Source organism: Daldinia vernicosa, assembly GCF_022497035.1.
Source record: "Daldinia vernicosa strain CBS 139.73 unplaced genomic scaffold F5Y00scaffold_3, whole genome shotgun sequence".
Taxonomy (NCBI): Eukaryota; Fungi; Ascomycota; class Sordariomycetes; order Xylariales; family Hypoxylaceae; genus Daldinia; species Daldinia vernicosa.
In genome coordinates, this window is record NW_025953919.1 from 827510 (window position 1) to 847676 (window position 20167).

Sequence of the window (20167 nt, forward strand, 5' to 3'; positions counted from 1 at the left end):
TATAGGACTGGAATCTAGAGCTTGATATATGCGGACTTATATCCCGGGGGACGTATACAGTCACTCGCCTGATGCGTATTCTTCCCCCTTTGCCATGATGGTTCAATTCGAACATCATCACGCACGATCTACTAGAGATTAGTTCTTCATGAACTAAAGATAGAGAAAGTTGAGAATCCAATATTATTCCTATCCAAATAAACTGCCTAACCTAGGCGTACGCAACGGAGAAATCAAAGCTCAGAGCCCAAGTACGATACCTCTTGTATACCTTACTAGAGGTACATTTTCTTACTCACCTACCCGACTAACACGTAGTCCACGAAGGAAACCCAATTCAACGGTGTATGCAGTACATACATCGGTACTTTACTCACCCATTCATATCCCACTCGTCGAAAAGGACCTCGCGATCTCGCTAAGTCTCTTCGGCCGCAACGCGTCTTCTGGTACATCACCCGACGTAGACTTCGAAGTATGTCTGCGCGCCAAGCCGATCCTGCGGGAAATACTTTCCTTTATCGACGAGCCCTCGCCGTTGGACTTACTCGAGCTTCGCCGTAGTCCGTCTAGGAACTTAACCTGCTTTTTCTTCTTCTCCGGAAGAGAGGTAGGCTGGGCGTTGCCCTGTAGGGTGTGCATACCTTCGAACACACGCGGTTGTTGCGTTACTACGCCGTCTTCGGTAATACCTACCAATTCGAATTGGGGATCTACGCCGTAGGACCGTAGCATGTCGTCGTGTTCCTTAACAGCCTGCTCCGCGCGATGGGTCGCCAGCACAGCCGCTACGTCGATGCCTGCGCGCGCCATCTCAGGCCTGGCATTGACATAGCGATCTGTAAACGGGATCCAAAAATCCTGGCCAAGTAACGTAGATAGTAATCTCGGATCCAAAACATGATTCGTACGCGCCGCCTTATCTAACATCCAAAAGATATCACCAGCAATCGTCTCCAGCGCCAGATCCTCCTTCCTCGCATCATCATCATCATCACCATCATCATTATTATCATCACTACTCCCATCATCTTCCTTCTCCTTCTCCTTCCCCTTCCCCTCCTCCCTCCTCCTGCTCTCCCTCCTCCTCAGATAATCCACATACCCCGCCGCCGCATGATCCAACTGACTAGCCAACCCCAGCACCCACGCACCGCTCACCCTAGACCGCACCTTCTCAAGCCTCTCGAACCCCTCGTCGAGGTACTTGATGCGCACGCGACACACCTTCCTCCCCGCACCCCCTCCCCTGTTCCCATTACCTTTAACCGGCACCCCCACCGAGTCCGCAAACACATCGTACCCGCTAGCCGCGAGCCACGCGCGCACGTTATCCTTGGCGTGCGCCGAGCACAGGATACTCACGCGCGCGACGCGGCGCGCCGCAAACCCGTGGTCCGCGAGCGCGCCCAGCCCGCAGATCGCGTACGGCACGTGTTCGAGCGCCGCGGCGATGGTGCTGAAGACCTGCGCTAGCTCCGCCGCGTCGAGGGGAGACGTGCTCCAGCTCGCGCGGGGGTCCTCGCCGTTGGCGGTGGTGGGGAAGCGTTGGCGTAGTAAGCCGGGACGAGGGCGTGCGTGTGTTGGGAGAGGAGGGCGGGGGAGCTGTGGTTGTGTTGGAGCGGGGGCGGGGTGGGTGGACTGGAGCGGGATGTTGGTTTGTTCGTTCTCGAGTGTAGCTGGGAGGTGAAGCGGAAGCGGGCGCTGACCATGGTCTAAGTTTAAGTTCTCTCTTACCTGGGCATTGTACCGGTTGCGAAGGTACGTGGGGTCCGTCGGAGTGGTTGGACGAGACATCTCCGGCCGTAGTAGGCAAGGCATACAGCAGCGGATCAGGTCCAAGGAAAATCTATCCGTATTAGAAGGCATGGCTCTCACTCGACTGGCGTGGGATTAGGTTAGGTACTCACTGCGGGAAGTAGTTATAGTTTCGATCGCCGTCGTAGTTAGTTGTCAGTAAACCAGATACATACGCTATGCTAACGTAGGGAGAAACGAGACGACTGATTAGTGCTTTTATTCGACGACTAGAAATTACACGCATACGGAATTGGAGGGCGCGGGCTAGTTTATATATAACTTCTCAACAATGTCTTTGATCATAGGCGACGTCTTTGTAAATCCACTAATGCCGCTTTCCATAACCCGGTCTTCAAAGACGGACTGGCTCATTTGAGGAAGAACAATCCTAACGTTGAAGAATGAACCTTTGGAGTAGGAACATTGTTATTATTCGTAACAATGCTTAATGCTTAATGCTTAATGCTTAACAAGGACAAGGACAAGACGTAGACAATGTGTAGACGTATAACCCTAAAAGACAAAGTCAACACTACGTAGCCATACGGAAGTCGAAACTCTTCGCAGCGGAAAACAAACTAAGATGGTATTAGCATGGGGCGGAAATATTCCCTTGTTCATGATACCTCGCTAGCACATATGCAAGACCGAGCCGTGAAACGAGCCGTTCATTATCGGGGCTCCCTAGACCGGGCCCTCTAGGCCTTCCAACGCCTATGATACACTGCTGAGGATCGAGACCTCAGATTTGTAATTAAATTTGTTTTGTTCTCTCGAGAATGCAACATTTACAATTCCTCGTCCTCGACGTCCATATGATCCTCCCCATTCGATTGGCCATTGGCCGCCGTATCCTTTTTGGGCATCGTGGCTTCTTTGTCGATCATCTGCCTCGACACGGAAACGATGTTATCCTCGATAAGTTTCTGTCCAACGTCCTCGAGATGCTTCTTGGGGTCCAGCTTGCCGACGTAGCGCGTCTTGAGCTGGTCCTTGGTCAACTCGGTCTCCTCCTTGACTCTCTTCTCGTAGCCCTCGGCTAAGGTCACCAGTGTCTTGAAGCGGTCCTTGTTCTGCTCGTCCTCGTGTCTGAAGTCCTCCATCTGCAGTGCCTCGGTCCATACGTGCTTGTGTAGATTCATGAGCATGTTCTCCTCTAGCGCGGTCTTGCGGTAGTTGATGCCTATGGAGTAGTAGTGTCGGTTGAGTCCGTGAATAAGCGCTTGGATAGAGGGCTTATTGAGGTGACCCAAGTTGGAAGTACTCTGTCTCGGCTCCTGACCGAGCATCAGAGATTGTGGGTTGATGAGGCGGAAAGCATCGATGACAACCTTTCCTTTGACTGACTGTATGGGATCGACGACGACGGCGACGGCTCTCGGCGTTAACTGCTCGAAACTTTGCTGGGTGTTGATGTCGACCGAGGAAAGCCAACATCCGAATCCGGGGTGAGAATGGTACCATCCAACGACCGACTCAGGTCTGCACAGCAATATTAGTAAGATTATACGAAGAGAGGTAGACAGGACCATCTTACCGTCCGGTTTGCGTCAACATGTCCATCATCTTCTGCTGGAATACCGGGTCGACAGCTTCGACACTGACGCCGGTACCACTCTGGGGCATAGCGAAGACATCCACCACCCGTACTGTGAAATCGTCGACGAATTCTCCTAGCATAAGTCCCATGACTTCCATGGGCACACCTGCTCGTCCGTGTCGTAACATCTTGAGTAGCGCAAGGGAAGAAATGTATACGGTCTCGGAGTTGTCGATTAGGTTTTGGTTATCCTATTTAGATGGTATATTAGTACCCGTCCAGGTTATCTAGAGGACTTGTATCGTCGAGAACTAAGCTTCTTACCGTTCCCGGAGCGGCGCCGAGTCCCATGCCGCTGGCACCGGCAAGCATTCTGTTCAACCGGTCCATCTTGGTATGTGGGCGCTATCGAAGTGTCAATTGCAGTAAGTTAATTGTTTAAGGTGTACCAAGTGGTAAAATCGAGTATAGTGTGTGTGATATTACGCGGTAACGTCGAATGTTGGTAGAATTATTTGAGAAGCAAGCTTTAGATAATGATGGAAGCTCACAATCAAAATGCAAGGCGTTGACGAAGCCCGGGTCTGCCTGCATAACGTACACTAATTACCTAAGCACCCAACGCTAAAAGCTAAAAGCTATCAGCTATCAGCTCTGGTCTTGATCGATAAGGGAGCTCGGGCCAGGTATAGATTCTACCACGTGACTTTTAGTAATTTCATGAATGTTCCTGAGAGGTACCTTAGGTACTTAGGTACTGTCCTTCCTTACGTAATTCACCCCATGTGCCCATTTATTTTCAGCCTTCATCAGCCTCGGTTAGGCGCATGTACCCTGTAAGCGCTAAATCTTAGTGCCGTCGTCATCGGAGCCAATCCCAACGTCGCTTCGTTGCCCAGTTCGGTCAAGAGCATCAACCGATCAACACTTACGGGAAAAGCACATGTCAACTAACGAGGCTATGCACTGAGTATATGGGAATGTCGAGACTACGATCTTATGGGTTTTGATTCGCTTTGTTATTATTTATTTACCTAAGCATAAATTAGAATCGCCAAGTTGTAATCGTAGAGGTAGTTTATATACCTTATATACCTCTGTATACCTAAACATTCGCGGGTGTTAGTTATCCTTGGGCTCGGGGCGATCACGTACGTTGCACTACACGGCTGAGCTGATATGATTCGAGCGGCCTACAGCTCCTGGGCAGCTTGGTTGGGTTCCATTCACTTACCTGATAACACAATAAATCTCCGCTTACTTCATAATCCCAACCCTCCTTTACCTCACCACCATGGCGTTTGATAGGCTAGACAGGGGTACACACAGCCTGCCTGGCGACAAGCTCGAGGTAGTCTACCCATTATAAGCCCACGTTCTTACCAGGTGGCTATATTTCCCAATGTCCTCAACATCACCCGTCAAACATTTACTTCGGAGCTTCCAGCGACCAAGCTCCACAATGTCTACATACGGTCTGTTCCAAGTACACGACTCGGGGGAGGCCAAAGTTGAGTACGGAGTGTTAAGACTTTTATAATCCTCGAGTCTTTACTGACTTAGCATACTAGTATCGTGCTCTTACACGGGCTACGAGGTGACATAGAGAAGACTTGGACTAAGGACGGAGTGCTATGGCCAAAAGACTTACTCCCCCTGGATGTCCCCGAAAGCCGTATCTTCCTCTTCGGCTACGACACTAGCATTGCTCAGAAAGACCCCACCCGGGTCGCGAACACGGAAATCCACAGCGACGCTAATGATCTCTGCTCTAAGCTTGCCGCTGAGCGTTCGAGCACCGGCACGGTATGCGTATCCAAGATCTAACTTACCTAGGGTTCCTTTTAGCTTACGATCCAGGACAACCGCCCTATCATCTTCATTGCCCACAGCCTCGGCGGCCTGGTCGCAGCGCAGGTCCTCGTCCACGGCGACCAGCGCGCCGAGGCGTCGAGCGCCGAGGCCATCGCCAAGAACACCCGGGGCATGATATTCCTCGGGACGCCGTTCAGGGGTTCTCCATCGGCGCGGAAAGCCGAAGCCGCTCGGCGGATCCTGCAGGTTTTCGGGGTCAACACCCAAGAGCACACGTTGAAGCTCCTCGGCGTCGACTCGGAGCGCTTGGACGAGCTCACTAGGGCTTTCCCGGAGGTCCTTAACAAACGTCGAGCTTCTAAGAACCCCTTAGATAGGATCGAAGCGTTCTTTTTCTACGAGATTTTGAAGACGAAGATTGGGTTTGGCTCGACGCAGGTTCGTGTCTCTTAGGCAACTTTCTGTATTTCAATCAGTTCTCTCGAAGTAACAGGTCGCTTTGTTAGATCGTCGAGCCCGAGTCCGCCCAGCTTCCAGGCTGTGGCGACGCAACCCCTATCCGCGCCGACCACATCGGCATCTGTAAATTCAAAACCCAGAAAGACGAGGGCTACGGCGTGGTAGTAGCCGCTATTCGAAAGATCATGATGCCTACGGGCAGCGAATCTCACCAGGTAAATCACATGCCTAACATACCTCCCTACCTATCTACTTAACGAGGCTCAGCGGAAGTGTGAGAATTCGGTGTGGAATGTCTCTGCTAACTGTTCCACCATTCACAGGGAACCAAGATTATCAATATCCTAGGCCGGGCTGTAAACGTTGCAGCTGACGACATCAACATCCAGAACCAGACAGTCAACTTCTGAAGAGGATACACCGAGGGAGATCTCATGCAGGCTACCTACCTACCGATCCAAGACTAGTGACGAATTTCAAAAAGCGTGGCTTAGCGGGGGGAAGGACAAGTACCTAGTAAATAGCGCATCTTGTATTTTTCATCTAGGTACCTAACCTACCTACCAATTCCACCGTGTCGAGCACGTTGTTGCAGATATACACATGTGGCTTCGCCGTATGTTACCCTCGTTAGCATTCAGCCCCCAAATCTGCACCGGAATCCCTGACCTATCACATCTATCCGTCTATGCTATTCGCTATCTAGAGGTGCATGCATCCCAGGCTTTGGTAGCTGAAACACCATTACAAGCTATTTATTTACGATTCGGGAATAGTGTTTCTGCGGAGAAAATCCCATCTTGAGAAATAGGACTTGGTAGGGGTGCGTAATCCGGAAGATAGAAGGTTGGTATACCTATGCTATACTTGGTGACTTTCTAGATCCCTAGTTCCTCAATTTTATATTAGATCCATGTCGCCCCTACGCAGAGAAGGCAAATACCCAGGGCGGAATCATGATATTCGAGTCGCTGGTAGTCAGGGAGTGTAATTCAATTAATGAAAGTGCCCATCTATAAGTCCTTATATATCTCCAAAGGGGGGGTAGAATCACCACATCACTATATCGTAATCTTACATCAGAAGAGTCTCGGAGTTAGGTGATGCAAGTTCACCTCTTCCTCTTCTTCGACTTTTTTTTCCTGGGCTTCAGATCCTCCCCGCTTGAATCATCTTCATCCGATGACCTCTTCTTCCTCTTCGACTTATTTTTAGGTTTTCTCACCTCATCACTACTATCATCCCCGGAGTCGTCATCACCGCTCTCGCCGTCGGAGTCGTCACCGTCGTCGTCATCATCGCTGGAATTTTCATAGGGGAAGTCTTCCGAACTATCTTCCTCAGACTCTAGCCTTTTGCTTGTCTTTTTCCTCTTGTTGTTGCTTTTCTCGTACGCATAGATCGGGTCCGCGCGACGCGTTACAACTGGGTAGCCCGGCCAATTGTCCAGTCTGAGGATTCCGTCCCGGGCTAGTTGGGAGTCGTCTTTCCCCAAGCTAAGCTCTTTGAGGTAGCTATCGAACTCGATGGCTCTCTCCGCGACTTTGGCGAAGTGTTCTTTTCTAATTTCCAGAGGCTTCCCCTGAGTCCTAGCTTCGTAGTTGGCAATGGCGATAGCGGTTTGGAAAGCGTTTCTGATTTGCCTGGAGAGAAAGCCAGGTTAGATAATGATATACCTAGTATTATTACGGCTTAACTCACCGTCCGTTCCAAGGACGCAGCTGCAACTTCTTCAACCTCTTGAATTGCTTCTCTGCGTACTTGAGTATCTCCTTTTTCGGGAATTTAAATTCTCTCTTTTCGCTCTCAAACTCGTCTTTTAGCCTGTCCAGGTTGTTCTCCCAGATTTGCAAGGTTCTCTCTCGATTTAGCTTTGGATAATAAAGAGAAAGGTGTATACGAGATTTGAATGCTCTGTCAATAGTCCCGACTCTATTAGTAGTGAGGAAGAGAATACCCTGTTACCCATGTGTTAGCGCTTCTTTGCTGATACTCATTACACAATGGGTTGCTAACGCTATAATACTCCAATGTTCGTAAGAAGACTGTTTTGTTATTCCGTTCTTAGTATATGACATAACGAATATCGGCAGATAAACACTCACCCGAAACAATAGCATTTCGTGTAATATCGTGGTTTGTGCGTCTACTCAGAAATATACTGTATCTCACTTAGTAAACTTCTTTCTAAGTCGCATGGGGCACGCCTCCTTACTCAGCTTCGTCTAGGAGAAGTACGCAACCCCATTTATGGGCTAGCTGGAAGTTCCTCTCAAGATTCGTCTCCACAAGCTGCGCATTGTCCCCTATATCGCCACATGTGACTGGGAATAGCGGACGCTTGGTATGATCAGCCACGCACTCGGCAGTACTGGTCTTGCCAACACCAGGTTCGCCATGAAGGAGGATGGTGAGGCCCTTGCCTTTTCCTTGAACCAGGTCTATTGGTGATAGCATACCCTCACCCTGGGGTTCTTGACTGTGGGGCTTTTGGTGATACTCGACCAATGCGAGAATAGTGTCCTTGATGGGGTCGTCAATAACGAGATTTTTCCAGCCGTTCTTATACTCGACTTCGCGGAGAAGATCGATATCAAACGTTGCCCATCTTCTCGTATGGAGGACAAAGCCAAAGACCTTGGGAGGTAGCAATACTAGTTGGTCGTCTGTTAGTTGGTCTACAAGCCACGTCGAGTTAAGAATAGATCGTTTTTGGTTCCTAAACTCGTTGCGATCCTTTTCGTCAACTTCAAAATCGTCGTAGATTACGTCGTTTCCACAGCATCCTACCGCATCACACATCGCACAATAGGGGTGGATATCTTTCAGCTCTCGAGGATCATCATCCGCAAGGTTCTCGACCCCTATCTCGGGCTTGTTCTCTGGCTGTTCAACGAACGAGAGCTTAAAGTCAATAATAACCTCAGACTCAACCTGGATACTGCTGTTAGAAGTTCACTGGGTTGCATGGTGCCATAGTATCGCCATACCTGCTCTGGGCGTTTGTCAAGGGTCAGGCCCTTGTATAGTTTGTGCGCCGTCTTGGCCGGGTTTGATAGCTCTGCAAATTTCTTCCCCCTTTCCAGTAGTTCATTTCGGAGGTTCTTACTATCAGCTTCAATTTCGAGAGGGATGACCGGGAGCGATGTAATCTCCCTTGCACCATCAAATTTAGGCATCTGGAATGTTTGGTTGACAGGTCCATACTGCTTGCCGTCAAAGTGCATATAGAAGCACTCTATGATGAGTGACCCGGTAGAATAGCCCGCTTCTTTCAACTTGATCGACGCATGGTTGGTAGGAGGCTCTTTCCACGGGTTTAAAATATCTCGACCACCTGTTACTTTAAGTATGCGGTATCTACTCTAATGTCAGTATATCGTTTAAGGTATCGAATAACGAGATTTGGTGTCTCTTACAGCTGAACTTGGCTCTTACCCGTCGTTCGTACTTCATCTCCGGTTTTGAATATGTACCAGAGATCTTCGAAACAAACCATTTGTCCGATAGGACTTAATCGATGTCGTAGATTAACCTTGGGCTGTAGGTATTTACGTATCATTTCGCACAAGAGGCTAAGATGGGCTTGTGCCTCTTCCGTCTCTGTCTCGTTAGGGACACCATGATATCCGCCAGACGCTGCTTGTAGTGTTAGTCTACGGCTCCATCGAAAGTTGGGCGAGTCTGCGTACGGGTAGCTTTACTACTAATTCGTTGAAGATGATCCCGTAATTTATCAGTATACTCAACTAGGAGTTTGAATGGTTTGAAGAATACGAGTTTGTGCCGGTGCTGGCCAACAACTGTCTCAAGCCCCGTCGCTTCTTTGAGCACTCTTAACAGGATTGGTGATCTAATTCGGATACGATAAGGCGTCCCCGGCTTTTCCCTACTTGCTGCGCTTGGTATAAAGTCATGTTGACTCGGCATTTCAACGCCCGGTAATTTCCCTTGGGGGTTTTGCTGACCTGGAAGTTGGATCTTCTCGGTCTTTCGAATTATATCATATCTCGGCTCTTCTATTAGCACCTCAATCACTGGCTTCGGTGTTGGATCAAGCTCTGCTACGTGCTGCCAAGTATTCGTGCTAGCTTTCGGGTCGAGATCAGCTCTCACGCCGTACTCCGACCAGGTTAGCTCGTTAATTACGCCAGTACTTGGTGGAATTGACACTGGTGCTTGCTCATCTAATTGTGGTTCTGGCTCCTTAAGGATCTTTCGAATTGTCTTTTCAAGGTGTAGTATGCGATCTTCCACTAGGTTGAGGTATGATTGAGATTGTGCTAGCCTTTGATTGGCCTTTTTACGTCTCTCTTGAAGTGCCTCGGGATCATGATAGGATTCGTTATATAGGATCATTCTCCATCTCCTATCACTTATCTTGTCATCCTCGGATAGTTCAGCGGCGAGATCAGATTTCTTCTTTGCGTTCTCTTCTTCTCGGCCACCATTCTCCCTCATATCGTGGTCTACGTCTTTCCCGTTTACCTCCTCTATCCCAGGGTCGTTGGATAACCCTTCATTATCATGGTTATCATCTATATCTGTTGCCATGGTGGAGTTGTGTGATGAGTTGGCGTCGGCGTTCGTGAGAAATGATGAGGTATTAGACGACGAATCATCTATAGTTGCCGCCATTCAAATTGTTTACGTTATAGGTGATATCGTGGAGGGACCCATGTAAGGCTCTGGGGGAATCTCCGTGGAATTAGATCAAAAACTCTTTCCAAGCTGCCTGTGCCTCAAAGTATAATTTTAGGGTATCGTTATAATTCCGCAAAGGATAAGGCTACGGGTTTTCATGACAAGTCCTTCCATTTATTTCCAGTCGGTCCGAAGTATTAATAGGTATCTTGGGTAATCTACATGTACATATAGCAATCGAGGCTGTAGGAAACCGAGGACCCCACCTCCCTTTAATAGACTACCTGAACTGGACTTTCTGAGCTGCTGAGCTGAGAGAGCCGCATCAGTGGCGCGATATTTACTGCAGCTTACATCCAGCCTACCAATTATACTAGGGAGGCGCCCAAGTCGGCAGGGATTTCGAGTGTACATACAGGCTGACAGGGCAATGCATTACGGGGGGGATCGCACTGTATACGAGACTATAGTATTACTTTGCCTACCTTACTACCTAACATACCTTGTAAGCCACAGAGATCGGCATTGTCACCAGCCGTATCACTATTCTCTTACTTTATAGAACAATATTCATTTTCTATGGGCTAGAAAGTCGAGTTGGGACGATATTAAGGTAAATGTCGCAATGGAGGTCGAGGGCCGAAAACTACAAATAAATGGAAAAGCAGTCAATGCGGCCCAAGGCGACGTTTCTGTCGACAATCAACACATTGATCAAAGAAAGGACCACGAAATCAACCAGAATCAACAAACAAGTGTGATAATTAACAATCAATATGACAAGAGCATCTATGAGCGTCGCATGGTACCAGCAGACCCTGCCGCCTCATTTATCGATCAATTACTACTGAGGGCTATTATCCTCGCCCAAAGCGACGACATCGAATACGATGATCGTGTCGGGAGCCACGTCCGCGTTGAACAGGCCGATCGTCTGACGGAGCATATGTATGTCATTCTATCGCCTTAGGCACCTACATTACGCAAAGGCTAATTACTCAGTGCTTCGTTATGGGATGATACATCACCGGCGGTAGATACTCTTAATAGGTCTATTCGAAAATTCCAGGTGCAAGTGTTAGAGCCAGAGATAGGCAAGGACAATACGCCGACTCTCCCACATAAGTCATTAGAGGATTCGGTGACTTGGGTCCGGGCAAGTTTAGCGTGTGCAATTTCTCAGTCGAGAGATGTCTATACAACACGAAGGAGCACCTCACTTCTTCTCCTTGATCTTAAGAAGCATATTTATCCTTACTGCTATTGGGTTAGCTTACTTAGGAATCAGAATAAAACATGCTGCTTGAGCGGTAAGATTCTATATAATTAGATCTAAGGTTGCCTTCTAATATTGATATCGTTAGATGCATTCGGCTGTTTGATCTCGGTAAGTGTTGAGTTTTAAAATATCTGCCTCGATTCTCTAGCTGTATTTAACTTACATAGTTATAGGCTACTATAGGTGGTGTTGAAATCGAGTCCGCTATTCTTAGATGCCTAGACGAACTAGCACAGATGTTTTATCACGCCGAAGACTATCTGGCTCTTTGCGCATCTCGCACACTTAGCAGGTCTCTTCATGAGGAGACCGTTCAAACGTTTGAAGTCTTAGTAAAACTACTCCAAATATTACTCGAGTATGCCTGGAGAGGCAACAAATTAAATAGTATGGATACCTTATACATACCCTAACGATTGTTTTTATATGGACAACTAATTATATATAAAAAGAAAGTCAGAAACAAGACATAACACATCAGACGGACGAACTCAAGAAAAGTCTATTCGAAATGAACATAAAATCCAAGACATTAAAGAACCCAGTCAGGGCAGACGACCTTAATACATACCACAGCGGAGACCTCGGTTTATACGTCCTTCGAACCCTCAAGGCGTTTCTCAACTCAGCTGCTTCACCGGATTCGGCAGATAATATACCCTACCGCAGAAAGGGAACTTCTTTAAAAGAAAATGTGCCGTGCAAGGCAAACGACGGTACGCGATCAAACCACCCACCTAAACCACAACACCATATACATACTAACATAATTCTACCTACCTACCCAGGACCCTCTCCCGCTACCGTAGCAACGCAGTACCTACTCCACGACCAAAGCCGAGTAATCCAAGACTTCGAGGACGCCGCATCGCCAAGCAACATCGACAGCTCGGAGATGCGCCAACTATCCGCCTTGACCAAGCGAGAAGAATTCCAAACCTGGCTACGAGAAGACAGCAGCAAAGCGACGAAGCTCCTCATCCACGGCGGCCTCGACGACGATAGCAGCACCCTCTCCGCCCTCTCCTACCTCTGCGCGCGCATCCCCATGGAATACCTCCGGAAAGCCCGCACGGGAATCATATGCCTGCACTACTTCTGCAGCCTGCAGCGAGCGCGTCGGGACCACCCCGCCGGCGCATTCGACATCGCGCGCAGCCTCTGCGGCCAACTGCTTACCCACGCCGAGCTGGCATCCGCTTTCGACCTAAGTTTCCTCGACGAGAAATGGCTGCGCGGGATCCGCGAGGAGCAGAGCTTCGTCAAAACATGCCAGTTATTCCTGCGTCTGCTGAAGCAGCTCGACGGGAGGAAGAAGGCGATGATGGTATTCTGCTTCATAGACTCCATCTCGCTCTACGAGACGGGCAAGCTGCGGCACGATACCGAGAGGCTCTTCTCGTCGCTCGAGGAGTATTCCAAGTCCCAAAGACGCCGGCAGAGAGGGAAGAGGCCCAAGTTGATATTTAAGCTGCTTGTGACGGATGCTATGGCGACTGGTTACGTGCGCAAGTATTTCAGGAGAAAGGGGGAGATGATAGATATGGATGAAGGTGATGAGCGTGACGATGACGTAGATTTAGACGTACTTTACGGTTAACTTTTATCCTACCCAGATGTCTTTACCTCGGCAAGTGGTGATAATAGAACCTTTGTTTTCCCTCTTGAAGTATCGAAGCTCTAATACCTAGAAAAGACGACTACCTATATATCGTCGTATACACTACGAAGGTGGTAAATTTGGCCCCCTTTTCAGACCCACTTAATTCACCCCTTTTTTCTATACCGGGTACATCCCAACCCCTTTTCAAAAATGAAAAGTCTACTGCTTAAAAACAAAACTTATTATAGTCGAGTCTCGCTATAACGAATTTTAAAAAACATCGATATGCATTCGTTATAGAGTAAATTCGTTATGGAATACAGGGCGCACGGACCGTACAAGCACTAAAAATAAGAAGCACAGACATAAAAGTTAAAGAATGTATTAGCCGAAATAGTATTAAATTTAAGTTAAAATAAATTTAGCTTTTATTTTTCATAACGAATTAGGTGGTGACTCATCTCCGAAATTAACGAATTCGTTATATAAAAAAATTCGTTAAATCCCATACAAAATTCAATAAAACACGATATAGATTCGTTATAAAGTGAATTCGTTATAAAGTAGATTCGTTATGGCGAGACTCGACTGTACGTATACACTAGGCTAGGACCCACGTAGTTTTTCATAAACGTAATAATATTGTCTGGTCAAATTAATTACGGTAACTTCAACACAATAACGGATCACCTTTATCACGACATAACATAAAACCATCACATAAAATCACAAGGCGCTAAGCAGAAGATACTAACTAAAGAGCGAGCCCGCCAACTTAACGCAAGGCGGCCGTCCCTCTGCCGCTGATGCTGCCGGAAAACCTGAACGCCGTTCGCTCGGCTAGTCTACAATGATCTGAAGAAGAACCCGATGAACACCATCCCCTATTCCGTCCCGCCCATCCCCTGTACATTGGTTGCTTTAAAGACTTGGAAGGGCGAGAAGATTCAAAACATGGGTATCAAAATTAGTGTTTCCATCTTTTTTAGGAGCTCGCATCCTTTTCCTTGTCCTTGTCTTTACTGGCGGGTTCCGCAGAACTAGGTGATGCAGCATCAGCCTTTTCTGCGGGCTGGTCCTTGGCGTCTGCTCCGTCCTCTTGTTTTGGCTCAGGGGCGGCGGCGGCAACGGGGGCATCCATATCAATATCACCATCTTGATCAACTTTTTCGGCTTCTGGTGTGCTCTTGGCCTCTGGTGCCGCGCTGGGTGCCTTTTCAGCCTCTTCTGCTGGTGTTTTGTCTTCACCAGCATCCCGCATCATCTCGTCAGTCTCCTTAGATGTCTCGACATTTTCGTTGGCAGACTCATTTTCGGCGGCGGCTGTCTTTTCGCTTTCGCTACCGTCTTTATCGGACTTGGAGACTCCCTGGGATTCTTTTGGTGCTTCTTCCTGATCAGCAATACTGGTGGTCTTGCTTTCGTTTTCAGCATCCTTTTCCTCTGGCTGGGAGTTATCGCGAGTATTTGCTTCGACCTCAGGTTCCTTTTCTACTATATCTTCCATAACAATGTCATCTGTCTCTTTAGATTTGATGACATGTTCAATAGAGCCGTTGGCGGGCGTCGCGGCGCCGCTCTCAGCTTCAACATCTGAATTACGATAGTCGATGAATGGTCGTCGCGTATTTCCGTTTCGATGAACCCCGATCGCTTTTTCATAGTCCTCATTATCGCTTTCCTCGTATTCGTTGTCCCGCTCTATGCGTTGTTCCCACTGGCGCTGACTCATGCGAACATCTTTATTTTCATCCTCATCGAGGTCAGCAAGCTCAGCTTCTTCCTCATCAGACATCGCTCCCATCGAATGACGGGGAACGTCCTGCATCTGGACAGATGGGACATGAGCGGTACGTCGAAGATTTTCGATTAGCTGATTTTTTATCTTTTCTAGGTACTCGGGGCTATTGGCGTTCTCCATGTTGGAGGCACGCACATCAAGCGAATAGTCGGGCCCGTAATACTAAATTCAAGGTTAGCGCTCGAAGTAGCAGTAAGAAGGACCATAACCTTACATCGTAATATTCATTAAATGGTAGAGTTCGATCCATCTGAGCATCAACAAGGAGACCAGTCTCAAAGGCCCAGGTACGGGCAACGTTGCGCATCGTGTAACCACCACCACCAAGTACCAGAGTTGGTCGATTGAAGCTCTTGACGAACTTTACGCAGTTAGCATGTCCATCCATGCTCAGGTTGAAACAACCGAGACGGTCACCCGACAAACTGTCTCCGCCACATTGAAGAACGACCGCATCCGGATTATAGTATTCCATGACGGCTGATATGACGGGTTCGAAGATGGACTTGTATGAGGAATCATCTATGCCATCGCGAAGAGGAAAATTAGTCGCGTAGTAACGACCCTGGCCGATACCAATATCTCTCAGCTCGCCCGTTCCAGGGAAGTATTCGCCGTACTTATGAAAAGAAACCGTCATAACTCTGTCCGTGGTATAAAATGCTTCCTCAACGCCGTCGCCATGGTGTACATCGATATCGATATATAGGACGCGCTTATTAAATCGTAAGAGTTCGAGAATTCCGAGAACGATATCTACTCAGTAACCGTATTAGCACAGCCCAAGGGAGAGGGGTATTAAAATCAGTAAGACATAAAAGATAATTCGTACCGTTGACATAGCAGAAGCCACTAGCCTCAGACTTCTTTGCGTGATGGAGGCCACCCGCCCAGTTCACTGCGATATCGCACTTTTGACGGTTGAGGCGGGCGGCACCCTCCATGCTGCCACCAGCACTAATGCCACAGAATTCAAATAGTCCGTCGAATACCGGACAATCATCTCCAACGTTGTATTTGCCTTGTTCTCGTTGGAAATTGTCCATATTCTCGGGGGTGACTCGCTGTAAGAAATCTATGTACTCGTCTGTATGGAATTGGGTCATCTCGAGTCGCGTTGCCGGTTTCGCACGCTTTGGGATGTCAGTTATCTTACTTGCTGAAGCGACAAGTCTTATTATTACTCACGTAAATCTCCATCTTCTTGTACACACCATAATTCATAATCAAGCTGTGCGCCAACCGAATGCGATGGGGTTTCATTGGATGGCCGGATACATAGGCGAAATTTCCAATGTCAGAATCATAGAAATAAGCAACCTTCTTGGGAGAAGGAGCTCCCAAGGCGATGCCATTACCGCTCCAAATATCAACGGGGGCTGCGTGCGCCATTGTTGATCGTGGGTTAACCAAGATAGAATAAGAAGAATGGGTTGAGATGGGAAAGTATTAATGTCGGGCGAAGATCTCGAGAAACGCACCTATCATGCCGAATACATGTAACTATCGATAAGGTTGGTGCAAGGCGGCGTGCACCTAGGTAGTATACTAACCCGAACAAGCTGCAAAGTACGGGTCCGTAACCTAGGGTACATACGGAGCCAATGACGAGCTAAATTCAATGGGAAATTTCCCTCTTAAGCTTAGACCACATTTACTCCGTCCAATATCTACTTACATAGAATGTACGATTCCTAAATCTCATAGCTGTTGATATACGAATTTTTATATGGTAATATTTACCTAGCCTTTATTCTAGACCTGCTAGGAATGGTGACAAATCTAGGTAATTTCTCTCATTACATAATCCGTAGTTCAGCAGGGTAAAAGGGGACTTACTGCAAAGAATCAAAAGGTAAATTGCCATTGGTCAGCTTGCCTTGGACTAATAACAAACTAGGCATAGCGCTTTCCGTTGTGTCAGAATTCACTGTTTCTAGTATGACGTATTCATGCCTTGCCCTCATATCGGCATTAGCCATTGTTGCTAGAGAATAGGCTCTTAGTTATATGTAGAGAATTATATGTAGAGAACTATTTAATTCACAGCTTTACCAGCTTATATGAATGTCGGCCAATATTGTTGAAGGGTTCAAAGTCACAAATACCAGATTATCTGCATACATGAACACGGATACGAGACAACATCTTATTCGATATCTTAGGCAAAGAAGGTTTATTTGAAAATATATATCTAGGGGGAAAGGGTAGCATGTTGTCGCTCAACCTAGACGACATGCACTAAGACCACTAGCATTCCTGCACGGAGTTACAAGGGTGCATACCAGTGGCTTTAGGTAGCCCAATAGATTTATTTATCATGCGATAACCACGCGAGAAGTTTCCAAGAATGCCCTCGGGCATAAGCTAGTATATACGTAATTCAGGTACGTCTGTAGGAGGTAAACTGTCATGAGGCGGAACAAGAAGCAAGGGGACAACTTCGATACTCACTAAGGAACTCTAAGCTACCTAGCTATAGGGAGTCTGTAGTTATACATATTGAAAGTATCTTTTGTTCTAGATGCCTCATCTAGAATCCCGACGTAAGTTTCTTGGTGGGATCTAGATTCTAGAAGCGTCCGTAGACCCACGAGATCTTATAAAAAGGGTATCTTGTAATCACATAAATGTCATTACTTAATATATGCGACAAAACCCCTTTCTCGTGAAATCTTTATGATCACATGACGACATAAAGAACTACAGCAAAAAGTTAGATAGGATACTGCGGTCTGATACGATTAGTTCCATGAACTACAACTATTGGGGTTAGGACTTGGCAATAAAAATGGTGAATAACGAGAGCATTAATGATATTAGTAGAATAATATTAACAGGTACCCAAGCAACAACCCACGTACTATAAGCTTAAATACAGTAATCTCGCATTCACGACACAAGCCGTGGTAAACCAGTCCTAGATCTAGAGTTGAGTTGCGAATTGACAATAACTATACTAATCTTAGTCATAATATTCTTAGCCTACCTATGGTTAGAGCCATACTTAGTTCCTCCATATATAGAAATAGCTGCATTGCCAGCTGTTACACCTTGTATGTATATCTATTACGCAAGCGAATAATTAATTGATGGATGGTAAGAGCGCTTATCGAATTCTTGCAAAGAAACGCCAAATCATTTGTAAGCTAGCGCCCCGTTACTAGCTTGCGGCCAATATATTCACCAAGATCCAAGGTATCAGATAGGAGCCATTCCTGATCCCCAATAGAATTTAAGTAGCAATGGTTTATGGTGCATGCTGTTAATGGTAAGATAGCTATTTATGTGGGATTTGGTACGTATATCGAATAAACCGCATTTCCGGAGAGTTGGTTTGAGGTATTGAGAAAAGGGGGGAGGGTGGGGGCGATGAGCAAGAAGCACGTAAGAGGGAATCTCTAATACTCAATTAGTATAGCCCAATGAAACATGACATAGTACTCATGAAAATTACCTAAATAAACCGACTATACGCCAAAGGGCGCGCATGTGAAGTAGCAAATGCGGGGCATCATGCATTGGTCGGCGAGTTCATGCATGAATCGGAGACTTTTAGTGTTTTGTCATCTCAATACCTATAGTCCAACATAAAGATACTGGACCTTCCAACTTAAACTTTCACTTCTCTATTTAACTAGTTATTAGGTATATCTGGCGAAGATTCCCCTTTGCAACTCTAAGTATTACTGATCAGATATTTTCATTATCGATTCCTTCGCAATGGCTAACCAGGAGATCGTGTTCTTCGACTTACCGTCTAAGCCGCCAAACAAGACGTGGTCGTACAACCCGTGGAAAAGTAGGTGACATCATATGTTCGGAGATGGGATATAATTTCTAAAGAAGGGACACAGCTCGGTTCGTCTTGAACTACAAGAACCTCCCCTATAAGACGGAATGGGTAAGCTTTACCAAGATTTGAAGATACTTTCATATGTGAAGTTAACGCATTGATAGGTTGAATACCCAGACATCAAGGGAAAATTCCAAGACCAGTGAGTCTACCCTCAATCCGGATGTTTCATGTATTTTTGCGGATGAGCTCGTTAGAATTCAAGTGATGTTCAAATTTTGATGAGTCGTCGTCGTTACCCCTTATTCCTAGAATTAAGCGAAGGGGTTGGTCACTTGATTGACTCTCCCCTAGATCATCTATGTAAAAGTCAACCTGAATTCACTAACAGTTAATTCATAGCCTCCCAAAGGCGGATGTCTACACCATCCCGACGATCATCTTACCCGACGGGACTTGGGTAACTGACTCCTTCACAATCGCCGAAGTGCTCGAGAAGAAGTATCCAGAGCCAAGCATCCATCTGGACTCCCCTTATCTGCCAAAAGTGAAGGAACTCCTCAAGGAGGTCCTGACACCTCTCAGGGGCGTCTACGCTCCGGGGGTTTATAACAGGCTATTGAACGATGCTAGCAAGGGGTACTTCCGCCGAACTCGCGAAGAGCAGTTTGGCGCGACATTGGAGGAGGTAGCGGAGAAGGAAGGCGGTGAGAAAGCGTGGAAAGCTGCGCAACCTGCTCTGGAGAAGGTCACCGCCCTACTGAAAGAGAACGGCGACGGCCCTTTCTTCGAGGGGAAGACTGTGGGCTTCGCCGACTTCGCGTGGGCATCGTTCCTTCTTTTCATGCAAAGGATCGGCGATGATGTTTATCAAGAGGCACTGAAGCATGCTGGAGATGCAACAGTGCATGAGAAGCTGCTAGAGGCCGTGAAGCCCTGGTCTGAAAGATCCGACCACTAGTTGCGTTAATATTGCTACTCAGAGAGTTATCTATGGAGATATTAGGCCGATTAGCAGATCAATATAGTGCAACATGCCAAGTTTTAGCTTGATATACGACTGAGACCCATCGATGTATGTGAAAGAGTGACTGGGGAAACTTCAAGATTGGAAGAATGGTGTAGATTTTAGCCCAACACGGGCAACTGCTGCACATGTCCATAAGATGGGGGATGACATGTCCCTGTATTGGATATTTGGTATATTGGCATTTGGGGTGTAGTTAGTTTTAAGCTGATGATATCCAATTTGATTACGCGTTTGCAAGATTGTCATATTGTAAGTCGGCCAGTGAGTGTTACGGAATAGAGTGTAAATAGCAGAGACGCACGAGCCATGTTAAAAGTACAAGGATCCCTTTACGACAATCCACAAGTATCACGTGATTCAGCTTCCTTTTACGGAAATCGCTTCCCGAACTTTGGTGGGT

At 47.1% G+C, this 20167-nt stretch overlaps 7 protein-coding genes across 7 annotated transcripts; 3 read left to right on the forward strand and 4 right to left on the reverse strand.

Moving 5' to 3' along the window:
* Positions 1 to 27: 27 nt before the first annotated feature.
* Positions 28 to 2228, reverse strand: F5Y00DRAFT_270701 (uncharacterized protein). The gene has a single exon (XM_048012656.1). The coding sequence runs from the start codon at positions 1867 to 1869 to the stop codon at positions 382 to 384; it is 1488 nt and encodes a 495-aa protein (XP_047869491.1). The 5' UTR covers positions 1870 to 2228; the 3' UTR covers positions 28 to 381.
* Positions 2229 to 3954, reverse strand: F5Y00DRAFT_104082 (Mov34-domain-containing protein). The gene is made up of 3 exons (XM_048003823.1): positions 3665 to 3954; positions 3338 to 3591; positions 2229 to 3282 (listed from the first exon to the last, which is right to left on the reverse strand). Exons 1-3 carry the CDS (start codon positions 3728 to 3730, stop codon positions 2589 to 2591), a joined length of 1014 nt encoding a protein of 337 aa, XP_047869492.1. The 5' UTR covers positions 3731 to 3954; the 3' UTR covers positions 2229 to 2588.
* Positions 3955 to 4272: 318 nt separating this feature from the next.
* On the forward strand, positions 4273 to 6121 carry F5Y00DRAFT_104070 (Alpha/Beta hydrolase protein). The gene is made up of 5 exons (XM_048003822.1): positions 4273 to 4855; positions 4912 to 5146; positions 5201 to 5593; positions 5662 to 5829; positions 5938 to 6121. The coding sequence occupies exons 1-5, from the start codon at positions 4743 to 4745 to the stop codon at positions 6022 to 6024; spliced, it is 996 nt and encodes a 331-aa protein (XP_047869493.1). The 5' UTR covers positions 4273 to 4742; the 3' UTR covers positions 6025 to 6121.
* Positions 6122 to 6725: 604 nt separating this feature from the next.
* Positions 6726 to 10168, reverse strand: F5Y00DRAFT_250748 (P-loop containing nucleoside triphosphate hydrolase protein; the record flags this gene model as incomplete). Its single annotated transcript, XM_048009762.1, has 8 exons — positions 6726 to 7257; positions 7316 to 7572; positions 7691 to 7775; positions 7830 to 8548; positions 8605 to 8974; positions 9034 to 9253; positions 9307 to 9786; positions 9922 to 10168. 8 exons carry the CDS (start codon positions 10166 to 10168, stop codon positions 6726 to 6728), a joined length of 2910 nt encoding a protein of 969 aa, XP_047869494.1.
* Positions 10169 to 12012: 1844 nt separating this feature from the next.
* Positions 12013 to 13260, forward strand: F5Y00DRAFT_270714 (uncharacterized protein). Its single transcript, XM_048012657.1, has 2 exons — positions 12013 to 12253; positions 12326 to 13260. Exons 1-2 carry the CDS (start codon positions 12049 to 12051, stop codon positions 13135 to 13137), a joined length of 1017 nt encoding a protein of 338 aa, XP_047869495.1. The 5' UTR covers positions 12013 to 12048; the 3' UTR covers positions 13138 to 13260.
* A 404-nt stretch (positions 13261 to 13664) lies between these two features.
* Positions 13665 to 17063, reverse strand: F5Y00DRAFT_224964 (uncharacterized protein). The gene is made up of 5 exons (XM_048006100.1): positions 16781 to 17063; positions 16130 to 16723; positions 15774 to 16074; positions 15156 to 15697; positions 13665 to 15103 (listed from the first exon to the last, which is right to left on the reverse strand). The coding sequence occupies exons 2-5, from the start codon at positions 16331 to 16333 to the stop codon at positions 14126 to 14128; spliced, it is 2025 nt and encodes a 674-aa protein (XP_047869496.1). The 5' UTR covers positions 16334 to 16723; positions 16781 to 17063; the 3' UTR covers positions 13665 to 14125.
* A 1132-nt stretch (positions 17064 to 18195) lies between these two features.
* F5Y00DRAFT_224966 (putative glutathione S-transferase) lies at positions 18196 to 20028 on the forward strand. Its single transcript, XM_048006101.1, has 5 exons — positions 18196 to 18342; positions 18399 to 18743; positions 18799 to 18845; positions 18902 to 18939; positions 19140 to 20028. The coding sequence occupies exons 2-5, from the start codon at positions 18665 to 18667 to the stop codon at positions 19696 to 19698; spliced, it is 723 nt and encodes a 240-aa protein (XP_047869497.1). The 5' UTR covers positions 18196 to 18342; positions 18399 to 18664; the 3' UTR covers positions 19699 to 20028.
* Positions 20029 to 20167: the final 139 nt, after the last annotated feature.

Coding starts and splice junctions, on each gene's coding strand:
- F5Y00DRAFT_270701 (XM_048012656.1), bottom strand. CDS start 1,869: ATGCCTTCTAATACGGATAGATTTTCCTTGGACCTGATCCGCTGCTGT.
- F5Y00DRAFT_104082 (XM_048003823.1), bottom strand. CDS start 3,730: ATGGACCGGTTGAACAGAATGCTTGCCGGTGCCAGCGGCATGGGACTC. Junction 3,592..3,664: donor TCGGCGCCGCTCCGGGAACG/GTAAGAAGCTTA, acceptor CCATCTAAATAG/GATAACCAAAACCTAATCGA. Junction 3,283..3,337: donor ATGTTGACGCAAACCGGACG/GTAAGATGGTCC, acceptor ATTGCTGTGCAG/ACCTGAGTCGGTCGTTGGAT.
- F5Y00DRAFT_104070 (XM_048003822.1), top strand. CDS start 4,743: ATGTCCTCAACATCACCCGTCAAACATTTACTTCGGAGCTTCCAGCGA. Junction 4,856..4,911: donor TCGGGGGAGGCCAAAGTTGA/GTACGGAGTGTT, acceptor TTAGCATACTAG/TATCGTGCTCTTACACGGGC. Junction 5,147..5,200: donor AGCGTTCGAGCACCGGCACG/GTATGCGTATCC, acceptor CTTACGATCCAG/GACAACCGCCCTATCATCTT.
- F5Y00DRAFT_270714 (XM_048012657.1), top strand. CDS start 12,049: ATGAACATAAAATCCAAGACATTAAAGAACCCAGTCAGGGCAGACGAC. Junction 12,254..12,325: donor GCCGTGCAAGGCAAACGACG/GTACGCGATCAA, acceptor CTACCTACCCAG/GACCCTCTCCCGCTACCGTA.
- F5Y00DRAFT_224964 (XM_048006100.1), bottom strand. CDS start 16,333: ATGGCGCACGCAGCCCCCGTTGATATTTGGAGCGGTAATGGCATCGCC. Junction 16,075..16,129: donor ACAAGAAGATGGAGATTTAC/GTGAGTAATAAT, acceptor GACATCCCAAAG/CGTGCGAAACCGGCAACGCG. Junction 15,698..15,773: donor TGGCTTCTGCTATGTCAACG/GTACGAATTATC, acceptor GTTACTGAGTAG/ATATCGTTCTCGGAATTCTC.
- F5Y00DRAFT_224966 (XM_048006101.1), top strand. CDS start 18,665: ATGGCTAACCAGGAGATCGTGTTCTTCGACTTACCGTCTAAGCCGCCA. Junction 18,744..18,798: donor GTCGTACAACCCGTGGAAAA/GTAGGTGACATC, acceptor GAAGGGACACAG/CTCGGTTCGTCTTGAACTAC. Junction 18,940..19,139: donor AAGGGAAAATTCCAAGACCA/GTGAGTCTACCC, acceptor GTTAATTCATAG/CCTCCCAAAGGCGGATGTCT.